We start from the raw sequence: 12,819 nt of genomic DNA, 5'->3' as shown, positions 1-12,819 counted from the left end.
GCTTTTACTGCTGTTGTGTAGTCCAGTGTTCTCAAAATTTTGACTGTTTATGCAAATAGAGGGGAGGGGGGGGGGGGAAAGGAATGGAGGATTTGCATAACTTGGAAAATTAATAACTCGGCAAAGCTGGAGTCCCTATCATGCCGAGTTATAAGTGTTTTAGTATAATAATAATAAAAACAAGAGTAGATAAATCATATTAACTTACCATAATTATCTCTCTGTATCACTCCACACTTAAAAAAAAAAGTAAATAAATAAAAAAAAGCTGAATAAATATACAAGCCTTATATAGTATATAGGAGAAAAGAATAATCACGGATAATAGTTTAATGCTACAAGTATTTAAATAACTACAATAATAACTACAGTAAGCCAGCGGTAGGGCATGCACATGGGGGAGGGAGGAGAGGGGGGGGTAGGAGGATTGGAAGGAAGGGGGTACCATGCTAAAAAAATATACATGCAGTGCTTAAGAAAAAAATAAATAAATAAATAAAAATAAATAAACTACTCACAATAAGAGAGAAAAAAATAAAGAGTGCGCGTTTGTCTGGCAAAATAAAATAAGGAGTACATTAAATCAATCATAAACAATAATAATGATAATAATGATAATAAGCAGGTGAGATTTTAAGTGAACTATGAGTAATGTAAACTAAAAAGCCTCTTCTATTTACCAGACTACTGATTATGTCGCTGCCTTGAACTGTAAATGAAAATATGTTGTTATTGTTGTTGTTGTTTCTATGGGAGAGGGACTTTGGGCTAGGGAAACAGAGAGAAAAAAAAAATAATAATAATAATAATAATAATGAGACAACTGGGAAAGGTACAAGATTTCACAGCCACCTCAAACTCTGTAATTTGGGTATTCGTTGTAATTTGGTCATTCTAACCCTTACTCAACCATCCACCAGTCATTACAATACCATAAGCTTCCATTACAGCTCATAATACAACAATAGGAATGAAAAATTAATACGTAAGCCTCACGATGTTTGATTCTAAAATATTGCTTCTCATTAGACTGGTGGATGAGTGGAAGAGACTCAGTTCTCAGTGTCGAGTCATTAGGGAGCTTTTAAGGGTCTGACATATCTATGGATGTGGTTGGTCGGTGAAAAATAGGCAGGTTTGTTTTATACAGGGACTGCCACGTGTAGGCCGCATGTGGGTTCTTGCAGTTTCCTTTATTTTCTTATGTTCTTATGATCTAAGTGTAATCTGAAGCAATCCAATCCCAGAGAAGATTGATTCAGATCACTTAAATAAATAGAAGAGGCTTAAAGAAAAGGGGAAAAAATAATAATAATAAGGGGGTATCTAAAAAAAAATAAAAGAGAAAGACATAAGAATTAAAGAATCATCTCGAAAATATACTACAGCTTCATGAAGAACGGTAAAAATTGATAAAAAAAAAAAATTTGTTAAGCATAAATTAGGCATTGCTGTTGTCATTCATTGAAGATTATAAAAGGAAAGTAGTACATTATCACAAGGGAATCATAGACAGAATCACTGCAGGTGGCTATACATGGTAACTAAGCACTACAGTAAATATACTTAACTAAATAGTATTGAATTAACACTTAGATTATACAAGAAATTAATAGGGAATACAAGGCAATTCAAATGTAGTCACAAGGCATAACAATCAACACAAAATCACGAAAAAAGTGAAGAAGAAACGAATTAAAAAGAAATATATTAAACAAGAACACTATTATGCGTTGAAATATTGAAAAAAAAAAATAAGAAACAGGAATAGATTATCATAAAAAGCCAAAGGTAGTAATAACATTTCCCTCAAAATCATCAAAGAATTAACGTTTCACTCATCTGTATGTGATCAGTCAGTCCGTAACACTGTTCATTAATATATTCAGATCCTCTTTCAAATACTGCTTTCTTTAGATTCTGGGAGGTGGGAGAGGATACCGGATGCCACAGAAAGATACTGGATTCTACAAAAAATACTCGTTTATTTTTCTTGACCTGCACAAAGCATCTGAGAGTAATAAATTTTACGATTCCTTTCTTTTTCACCTCTCCCTTTCTCCTTCTCTTGTCATAGGGATAAAAATACACAGAAGAGGGTTTTCAGTCCTACACAAAAGGTTCGGAAAGTAATAAATCCATACATTAGACGCACGAGGTACACACATACACAATAATATGCATACATACACATACACACACACACACACATACACAACCTCTAGACCAGGGCTACTCAAAATGCAAGCAAAAAATATCATAACTTTTCTTTATCTTAATCATCCACTATGCTTGACTAGCCTTCTACACTCATCCTGACTTAAACTCCTCTCTCATAATTAATTAATAATAAAAAAAAAACTACCACCTTTTTCTTCAGTCTTCCTATTTCTTTTTCTTATGTTTTTGTATTATGTATTTTTTGCTATTTCATCCCACCTTTTTCCTTCCTTTATTATTATTATTATTATTATGTCCTCCACACACCATCTCCAGGTCTTCTTTAGTCCCCCCACTGGTCTCCTCTCAACCATCTCCAGCTCTAAGGATTCTCTAAGTGTATTTCTGTCTTGTATATATGACCTGGTACTGTTAAACGCTCTTTCTCATGTGTGTTTTCCTAGTAAATGTGTGTTCTTTGTTTCACTGTCACTGTAATCTTGCAAACACTCTTGAAAACCTTGGTAACTTCCATTATAGCCAGTTAAAAAAATAAATCAAGTTCTTCTGGTTGTTTTTTGCTATAAGACACATAATTGTTTGTTTTACTATTACCAGAATCATGTGCTCTTGAAATTTGGAAACTTCAATAACTTCTATTATAATAAGTTAAGAAATTGAGTTATCATGGGTGCTTTTGCTTCTGAAAATACTGAATGCTTTATTTATCTATCAGAATCCTTTGTTGATCTCTCAGAATTCTTTATGTACCTGTCAGAATCATTCGTTTAATCAGAATTTTTTGTTTGTCTATCAGAATCCTTTGTTTACCTATCAGAATCCTTTGTTTTGCCTATCAAAATCCTTTGTTTCCTTATCAGAATCCTTTATTTAGTCAGAATCCTTTGTTTGCCTATCAGAATCCTTTGTTTACTCATCAGAATCCTTCATTTAGTCAGAATCCTTTGTTTACTTATCACTGTAATCTTGCATACACACTTAAAAACCCCCATAACTTCCACCACAGCCAGTTAAGGAGTTACCAAGTCACAGCACTGAACCATTTAGCAAAAGCAAGCAATATCTGACACGTGTTGTATAGAAGGTGTAAAGGATGAGAACGTAATGCACATGAAAACAAAAGTAGCCCTGTTCTAAGTACCGGTAAAACTTTCAGCTTTCAGTATAGATAAATGCCTTACACTACTTCAATAAATAACTAGGAATGTCCTCCTACCCCTCCTCCTCCTCCTTCTCCTCAGCCACCACCACCATCACCACCATAGCTTCACACACACTTTCATAAGGCAGATAACTCATGATATGCTTCAGCTAACTCTTATTATAAAGCTTCTATGACAAAGGAAGTTAAAATAAGATATGACACTCCTACTATTGTCTATGTATTGTTATAAGCTTTCCTCTCTCTCTCTCTTTCTCTCTCTCACATACAAACACACAGCAAGTTTAGCGTCTCTTGCGAAAGACTTAATATTTTTTCACTATTCATTTTCTCTGTTTTTCTTTTTCTTTTTTTTTTATGTAAGATGGGACAATGGCTTCAGGCAACAAAAAATGCTAAAAAAAAAAAAGTTACTGAATTAATTAAGGTGCCAATCCTCAATTACAAAGTGTACGTGGTCAAAAGGGTTATATCAAATTTGAGAAGTGTTTTGAAATCTCCCTAACACTCTTGTCAAGTTTATGTTAGTTTCTGTCAAGTTTGATTGAGTTTTTATCAAGTTTGTATCAAGTTTCTACCAAGTTTTATGCTAGTTTTTAGCAAATTTTCATCATCTTTCTATCAGCTGAGTTTTTAGCAAGCTTTTAGCAGTTGCCCGTCAGTGTCTATCAAGTTTTTTGGCAAGTTTTTAGCAAGTCTTTATCAGTGTCTGTCAAGTTTTTCAGCAAGTCCTTGACAAGTTTCCCTGACATTTCCACCAAGTTACCATCAAGTGTCCTCTGGTTCATGGGCCACGTTACAAACTAAGCAAGCCACAACACAACGAAAGATTCCCGGCAAATTCCTCACTGCCTCACTGCAAAAGACACCAACGAGCTAAGGAACCTATTATTGTCTTCTTGTATATGCCATTTCATCACCACCATCACCACCATTATCATTTAGCTTGTCACCACCAAAGTAACCTCACACATCTCTACCTCAAACACCACACCTGGCAGGGCACATCACCACACCTACACCCAGCTTCTCTTATCAACTAAAGCAGAACAAGAAGAATAGGAAAGAGTTAGAAGACACAGTGACTTCCTCCAATATTTGCTGTCGTAACTTGTGTACGTCTGAATGTCGCCTTTGTTTAGATATTCCACGAGTCCGATTAATTCCCAGTATTTATCAGATCTCAGTGTGGAATGTTCTTGTAAAGTATCATTTACAGTTACAGCCAAAAGTTTGTGTACATGCCATATTCTTTTCCACTAATTTAACTGTTTTGTCTAACCTGTAAGTCCTCCAATGGGTTGTCTGTCACCTCACAAAGCCAGGGAAGGGAAGGGTGGCAGGGGGATCAGAAGGTGGAAGACTGAAGGGATCTTTAAGGGTATCAGGGTACAAGACTTCTGGCCATCATTGTACAAGATGAGATGGGACACGCTTGACTCAATCTGACAAAAATACAATTAGTTAAGGGCATGTACAGCCAATTTAAGACATTTTTCTATGGTTATTCACGAAGATTTTTTTTTTATTTTCTTCTTTTTTATCTTAGTCCCACATACCACAATAGTAATGGTATTTGTTCTACGTGGTTTAGCCTTTGTGTTTTGTTCATGTGTGAGTGTGTGTGTGTGTGTCTGTTGGATGAAGCCTGTTAACCCTTTCACTGCAACACCAAACAATTAGCAGCACCAGAAGCAATGCATCTACAAGAAAGTTAGCAATAAAAAGAATACATTTTGCAATTTCTCCCCAGTTCAAAGATTGGATGTGGCTGTGGGACAAGTAAAGATGTCTCACAGTGATTGGTGATTAGGGAAAGGTGTACCAAGTGGCAATCAAAGGGTTAAAGCAGGGAAATGAATATAGAATTTGTTCATGTGCTAATATATTGACCATTTCCTTTATCACTAACCATCACTAACTGCTCTGTGACACCTTTACTTGTTCTGCAGCCACTAAACACTGTACTGGCTGGAAATTGCAGTCTCTTCTTCTTTATCCCCTTCTTTCTTGTATATTATAAAGACCCCATACATTGCTTTAAGTCTTGTGAACTGTTACATGCCACAGTGAAAAGGAAGGGAAACTAACCATGGGCAGTGAAAGCAAGCAAACATGTTCCTATCAAGGGTTTGTTTCCCTAATGTGGAGTAATGTTTCCCCACCACATCGCAAACAAACACACACATGCACGCATAAATAAAAGATGGCACTGGCACACTACCACAGCACCACCACATCCGCCACACTGCCACATCAGGCCAGCGTGTGTGTTTGGTTTACTATCCCCGCACAGTTTATACTAACAGGTGCAGGTATCAAATTTTTGGATACTGGAGGAATTACTGCACAGGGAAGACAAAAAAAAAAACACAGGTATAGAAAAACAGAGAAAAATGAGGAACAAGGAGACATTTGAATACAGAAGAGACTACTACACAAGAACAAGAAAAGGAAGAAAGAGACAAGAAAAAAATACACAAGAAACAAGGAGAAAAACATGACAGAATATAAAATGAAAAAAGGAAGGCATAAAGGTAAGAGATCAGTTTTTTTGGTCACTTTTTTGCCTCCTGAAGTCCCTGGTGTGGTCTACTATTCATTGGTGGTGTAACGCTGCTGTCCAGAGCGGTCTAGTGTGGTGATGGCAGGCTGGGTGAAGAGGGTGGCGTGCTGGTAGAAAGCCTGGAGGTATGGGTTGATTCCGTCATAGCCTGGGAGAGAGAGAGTGAGTGAGGGAGGAGTGTGATAAAGGGTTGTTATTATTATATGTATATGTTTTCTATAGATAAGATGACGAGAGAAGTTGCAAGAAGCCGTCAGGTCTACACGCGGCAGTTCCTGTATGAAACTTACCTATTTTCACCGATCACCCTCAGCCATATGTTTATCTAATTTTCTTTCAAAGCTCCCTATTTACAACCTGATTACTGAGTTTATCCCATTCATCCACCACTCTATCTGAGAACCAATTCCTTCCTATCTCTTTTTCATGTTTAACTTCAAGCTTGCACCTGTTATTTCTTGTTCTCTCCTGATTACCGAGCCTGAGGGTTTTGCTCCTTCACTGTTGCCATGCCCAGTGGCAGTCCATGTACAGGCACTGCAGAACAATGTAATAACTCTTTTTTGCCTTACATTTTTTCTTTAAATCTTTATACTTGTACATTTGAAACTTATATAATCCTAATGTTTTATGTCACCTGCCATCCTCTCATTCATGAAGAAAAAAACATATACAAAAATCCTTGAACGGAACTGTGTACTCCATAATTCAAGTGGCCTAATTTAACCATCCCATCCCCAACCTAAGTAACCCAATCCAAACCCAACCCAACTTCAGCCACTCCTAACCAAACCCATCCCTTAAACCCAACCCAACCCACCCTAAGCCCATCTCTTACCCAACCCATTCCCAGCCTCTCTCACCAGTCATAGCAGCAGTGGTGGGGTAGAGGTAGGGCTGAGAGGTGATGGGTATGGCCTGTGGGGCGGCTGCTGTGTGGGGGATGGTATGGGGTGGTAGATAGTACTGGGGGGCTGCCATGAAGTACTGGGGGGCAAGAGGGGTGCCACGCAGGGCCTGGCTGGGGGGCAGGACTCTGGATATTGGTGAGGAGTTCTGTAGGCCACCTGGAATGATATGATGTCAGGTTAGGTTAGGTTAGGTCAGGTTTGGGTGGGTTAGGTTCAGGAGGAGGGAGAAGGAAGAAAAGGCATAAAAACTGGCTGTGAAATAATAAGTGGTAAGATATGAAAGGGAATTGTTAGGTAGAGAAGAAGAGAAGGAGGAGGAGGAGGAAGAGAAAAAGAAGATAGAACGAAAATAAGCTGTAAAATAATAAAGTGTATGTCATCTCTCTCTCTCTCTCTCTCTCTCTCTCTCTCTCTCTCTCTCACCTCGGAGGTCCTCAGTGTTCTGCGTTATCTTCTCCGTCATCACAGGAGTGGCCAAGTTGGGGTAGCCGGGCAGCACCAGCTACGCAAAGCAGGTTAGATTAGGAGTAACACTCTCTTAACCCAAACCTATTACCTTTACTATTTACTTTACTACATTACCTCAGCTGGCTAATACATAATACACTAAACATAATACAATTCTTAAGTCTTTACTATTTAATCTCAGCTGATAAATGCATAATAATACTTCTTACTCATTATCATTACTTTCATTCATAGGGGAGGCAGACAAAGGGGCAAAAAAGACTTAAGGAAAAGGTAAAAACGAACACTAATTATCTTTCTTGAAAACACTATCAGTTACGGATGCCTTTCTTTCAGTCGGCCTTCCCTTCACAGCATTACAGAGAAGCTGAGGACTTATTGCAATGCCTCAGGGTTATGTATTGACAAACTGATCTAAGACATGACAAGGTGTGGCTCAGAATGATATCAAAGTTAAAGTCAGGATATTAAACCTAAACTAATGACCTTTCTATATTAAACTGCCAATTTCTGAGCTACTAAGGATGGTATGTTAGTTAAGGCTTCTGTTTCCCTACCTGCAAGATTGTACTCAGCTCATACTGGGATTCAATGGCATTTTAGTTTCTCTTATTAAAATTCAGTGCTTTTAATGGAGTTGTATGTTTTGTAAGGTTGAATATTACTTCATAGCACTACTGTAGCCTAAGTTTGTGATATTTTATTCCTTTCATTCTTTTCCTGTAAGATATTTTTTTTCTGTCAAATACACACACACACACACACACACACACACACACACACACAAGTTGAGAAAAGGAGGACATTTAAACAACACAAAGAATGATAGTTTTCCACAAAGACACACTGAAATTTGGAACAGACTAAAAGAAGATACACTTTTGGCGACAAGTGTGCACAAACTGAAGGAAATATTGACGCAAAGACACAAAGACACTACCAAACCAGTGTATCTCAGACCCTGGAAATTACAACTAGGAAAATTACAAGCAGGTAAACACAACTAGGTAAACACACACACACACACACACACACACACACATCCCTAAAACCATCACTTCATCAGTACTTATATTCTTAAAAATCAACACTCCTTCTTTACTCTTATTTTCAGAAGCAGAATATTATCTCCGCTCACTTGTAAAACCTGCATTGCCTCTCCACCCACACTGTATCATTCATTATCATTGTTTTTCTGTTTTGCTAAGTGTTCTATGCACTGAATATAATTATTACTAGATTTACTTGACTGCTAGAAGCTTGTACATTATCTTAAGCATATTAAAGAGACACAAATTTCTATACACACACACACACACATACCTCAGTGGGTGCCTTGAGCTGGTGTGCCTCAGTGGGAAGGAAGGACGTTGCGTGTAGGTTGAATATTGTTGGCTGGGGACAAGACAGTGCCAGTAGATAAGAGTGCCACCTTCAGATATATGGGTAGAGAATATACTGCCTTTATGAATGGGAGTAAAGAAAGGGTGCTGGGAATGGGACAGGAGATGGAGTGCTGGGAATGGGAATGTAACGGGAGGTGGAGTGCTGGTTTTAGGAATGGGAATGGAGGAAGAGTGCCAGTTTTAGGAATGGGTATGGAGGTGGAGTGCTGGTTTTAGGAATGGGAATGGAAGTGGAGTGCTGGGAATGGGAATGGGAATGGAGGTGGAGAGCTGGGTTTGGGAGTGCGAGTAACAAAGACGTGCTGGTTTCAGAAATATAAGCAGAAACAACACTGATCAGAAATTACTCATCAATAAAATCTTAACCCTTTCCATAAAAAAAAAAAATCAAGATAAAAACACAACATACTTTTCAATAAAATCTTAACCCTTTCCATAAAAAAAATAAATAAAAACACAACATATCTACTAACAATAAAATCTTAACCCTTCCACAAAAAAAATAACAAAAACAAAATAAAAACACAACAAAACCTCAAACATTTGCACTCTCAAAACGACACAAAGCATCACCAACTGTGTCCTAATCTTTGAGTGACAGGAAATCCCACAACAAACAAGTCTATTAATAACACAGCACAAAACACAGTGTTTGTCCCCCAAGTGTTGTGCTGCCAAGAGTCGCAGCCACTGACAAGCAACACACCACACTGCCTTGTCCTCCACAGTGCCTGGCCTTCCCTCACACTTAATAACACAGTTTCATTTCCCGTAGTTTCACTTTTACATGGATTGCTCTTCACCACAAATTCAAATAACATAGAAAAGTGATGATAAGCAAGCTTTTTTTTATTTATTTATTTATCTATTTTTTGTTGGGACACCAGCCAAGGGCAACAAAATTATAAGAAAGAAAGGCCCAATGAGGTGCTGGTCACTAGAGTCAAAAGCAGTCGTCGAAACTTAAAGAATAACCCATCAGTGTTTTGTTTTCTTGATTTTCTTAGTTAATTGATAGATAAAATATTCGCAACCATGCACATGCAATTTTCGTTGACTTATGACTTATAAAAGATTTTGGGGCTTCCAGAGTGTTCTTAAGGGGAGACTCTAAGTTTTCCATGGATCTTACGTACTTATCCATGTGTGTGTCTGTTACCTCACCACATGGATAATGAGGGATGGCTGTGTAAAAACAAAACAAAACCAGAGAAATAAGAAGAAACTGGTTCATAAACAGAATGGCGGACGACTGGAAGAGACTCAAGTTATTACCACAAAATCAATAAGCTTTAAAAAAATAGACAAATTTATGAACACTCTTGAACTCTCTACTTATTTCTGTATCCTCCCCTGCTTATGAATCAAACTGTTAATGCAAGACACTTTTCAAATATCAAATAACTATTTTGACAGCACTTTGGGGACTTGCACCTTTAATGGGCCTTTTTTACCCTTTTTTGACCAGAACAGGAATGACAGAAATGTAAGCAGGTATATTTCACACAAGAACTGCCACACGTAAGCCTGCTGGATTCCTGTAACTTCCTTTACGTTCTGTGCTGTTGTGTTGCTGTGTACTCACCTCAATGTGCTGCGTGGATGCTGCCAAGGGGTGGTGTGCTGTGTGTTGTATGCCCTGTGTTCCGTTTGGCTTCCCTATCTGTGGCACAACCATCATGGGCTCCCTGCAATACATGTATCTCTTAAGGCTACATTCTGAAACACTCCTGCACTACACCTCCACATTAAAAAGCCTCTGGTTAAAGTGATGCAGGTTTTTAAGTGTGTTTTTAAGGTTCCGTTGACAGACTAACAAGATTTCTGCATCATCGTCAGGAGAAACAGCCTTGAGAACCTGGCTAAGCTTCTCCATGGCCTTGGAAAATAGTCATGGTGAAAGAGCAAAGGGTTTCTGAATAGGGGTTTTAGTCTTCCCTGCATCACACACCTCTTAGTCTTCCCTGCAACACACATACACACACACACCTCTCTTGGTCTCCCTGCAACACACATCTCTTAGTCTTCCTTGCAGCATACACACACCTCTCTCAGTCTCTCTGCAACACACCTCTTAGTCTTTCCTGCAACACACACACACACACACACACACACACATCTCTCAGTCTCCTTGCAACACACACAAACACTTAAATGCATTCACCAACCACAGAGAGCGGAGGACACACACACACACACACACACACACACGCCAAGGCTGCCTCTCCCCAAAAAAAACAGTTAGCTAAGACCAGGCACACAACTTTCTCACTCACACTCACAAAACAAAACAAAACAAATAACAGGCGTAAAACAACAACAACAAAAAAAAAATAGCAGTCACGTTTACCCAGCCAGGGAGAGGTGAGGAAGGTAGCTTGTCTGTCCACCATTCACTGCGCTCATCATTGACCTAAGCCTCTTCTCCCTCTTCTGTTGACACTCCTCCTTTTTGATCGGCTTGGCCCAACTCACCTCCAGCTCACACTCGTCCACCACGCGACCTGGAGGAGGGGGAGGAGGAGATTAGAGAGAGAGAGAGAGAGAGAGAGAGAGAGAGAGAGAGAGGTTAGAGGAGATGATGGATGAGCGAGGAGGAGGAGGAGGAGGCGAAGTGAGAGAAATGGTAAGAGGATAAGGAAGAAAAGTGAAAGAAAGCGTAACACACACACACACACACACACACACACTCTCTCTCTCTCTCTCTCTCTCTCTCTCTTTACCATTTCGTGACTTCCAGCTGTTAATCACACACACACACACACACTAAGTCATAAGAGACCCAAACAGCGCCATGATATTCCAACAACTCCCAGGAAAGACCAAAAAGGCCAATTATATGACATTTTATAGACACTTGGGATTTTTAGAAGCGAATAAATCTGACACTATTGTTTATTTTTTTCCTTTTTTTTTTTCTTTTTTACTCTTAAAGTTTATATAATGATGATTTATGGGAGGAAAAGCGAGAAGATATTGAGATGGAAGGATAGAATTGCGAAAGAAAGAAGGATGGGGGGAAGATGCAAAGGACAAAAACACCTGGAGGAGACTCGTAAGTGACGCTAACCCCCCTACAAAGGAATACAAAGGAAGTCCAAACAACAGCACACCCTAAGGTAACTATTCTATGCTATGAATGGAAGAAAAAAAGGAGAAAACGGAGAATATTGTTATAAAAAGGAAGATTAATACGTGTAGTGCTTGTAACATAGAGGAAACACTTGTACATCGCGTGAAAAACTGTAAGATATCCATTAAAATATGACACGGGGTAAAATTCGAATTCTTGTGAGTTGTAATAATGTCAAGAGGATTTAGATGACTAGCTTATGGCGGTACATTTTAAAAGAACATAAGAAATTTGTACTGCGTAAGTCTTTAAATAAGTTGCTGCTTTCCGTGGGAGAAAATTTGTTTTATCATCTACAAGTGAGTGTTATTTTTCTAAGCTATTTATATCTATACTCCTAATAACTAAAAATAATAATGATAATGATAATAATATCAAATATATAAACAGATAACAATGATAATAATAACAATGATAATAATAGTGATAGTATAGATAAAAAATAACTAAATTAAAGCTAAGAAATTTCTATCTTTTCGTTCTTTCAAATTTTCTGTCCTTCATGTATTACGATAACTTATCTGTTGAGGCAGTGGTGTCTTCAAGGTCACCCAAGCCTCTCGCCACACTGAAGAAACTAACATTATTTTTGTCTCTTTGTCTTGAAAAAAAAAATAAAATACAATGGGAAATGTTTCAATGAAGATATGAATACTGCAAGAAAACAGTTTCGAAAAGTCTCTCTCTCTCTCTCTCTCTCTCTCTCTCTCTCTCTCTCTCTCTCTCTCTCTCTCTCTCTGGACCATATATAATCTGAAACACGTCTGTGCCGCACCTCCACAACATGAGAAAGACTAACAAAAGCAACACAGTTTTTAAGGATATTTTTACAGTTTACGTGACAGATGAACCAGATTTATGCATTATTAACACGCAAAACACTCTAATTATCTCTGTGGCCTTTGAAAACAGTCGTGATGAGAGAGCAAAGCGTTTCAGAATACTTATCCTCTCTCTCTCTCTCTCTCTCTCTCTCTCTCTTACCATGGAGG

General features: G+C 38.2%; 1 protein-coding gene across 1 annotated transcript in view; it reads right to left on the bottom strand.

Annotated features, from left to right (window-relative positions):
* Window positions 1–315: 315 nt before the first annotated feature.
* LOC135091406 (probable RNA-binding protein 46) overlaps window positions 316–12,819 on the bottom strand; it is a 23,610-nt gene continuing 11,106 nt past the window's right edge. Inside the window, exons 2-8 of the mRNA XM_063989038.1 lie at window positions 12,812–12,819; window positions 11,045–11,198; window positions 10,280–10,382; window positions 8,612–8,683; window positions 7,244–7,322; window positions 6,773–6,976; window positions 316–6,057 (exon numbers count right to left, since the gene is read on the bottom strand). The exon at window positions 12,812–12,819 is cut by the window's right edge and continues 164 nt beyond it. Coding sequence (XP_063845108.1) covers window positions 5,939–6,057; window positions 6,773–6,976; window positions 7,244–7,322; window positions 8,612–8,683; window positions 10,280–10,382; window positions 11,045–11,198; window positions 12,812–12,819 — 739 coding nt within the window. The 3' untranslated portion in view covers window positions 316–5,938. The remainder of the gene's footprint in view (window positions 6,058–6,772; window positions 6,977–7,243; window positions 7,323–8,611; window positions 8,684–10,279; window positions 10,383–11,044; window positions 11,199–12,811) is intronic.

The sequence above is a fragment of the Scylla paramamosain genome, chromosome 37, assembly GCF_035594125.1.
Source record: "Scylla paramamosain isolate STU-SP2022 chromosome 37, ASM3559412v1, whole genome shotgun sequence".
Taxonomy (NCBI): Eukaryota; Metazoa; Arthropoda; class Malacostraca; order Decapoda; family Portunidae; genus Scylla; species Scylla paramamosain.
Note: the sequence above shows the minus strand (reverse complement) of the source record. Positions and strands in the feature narration are given on the sequence as shown.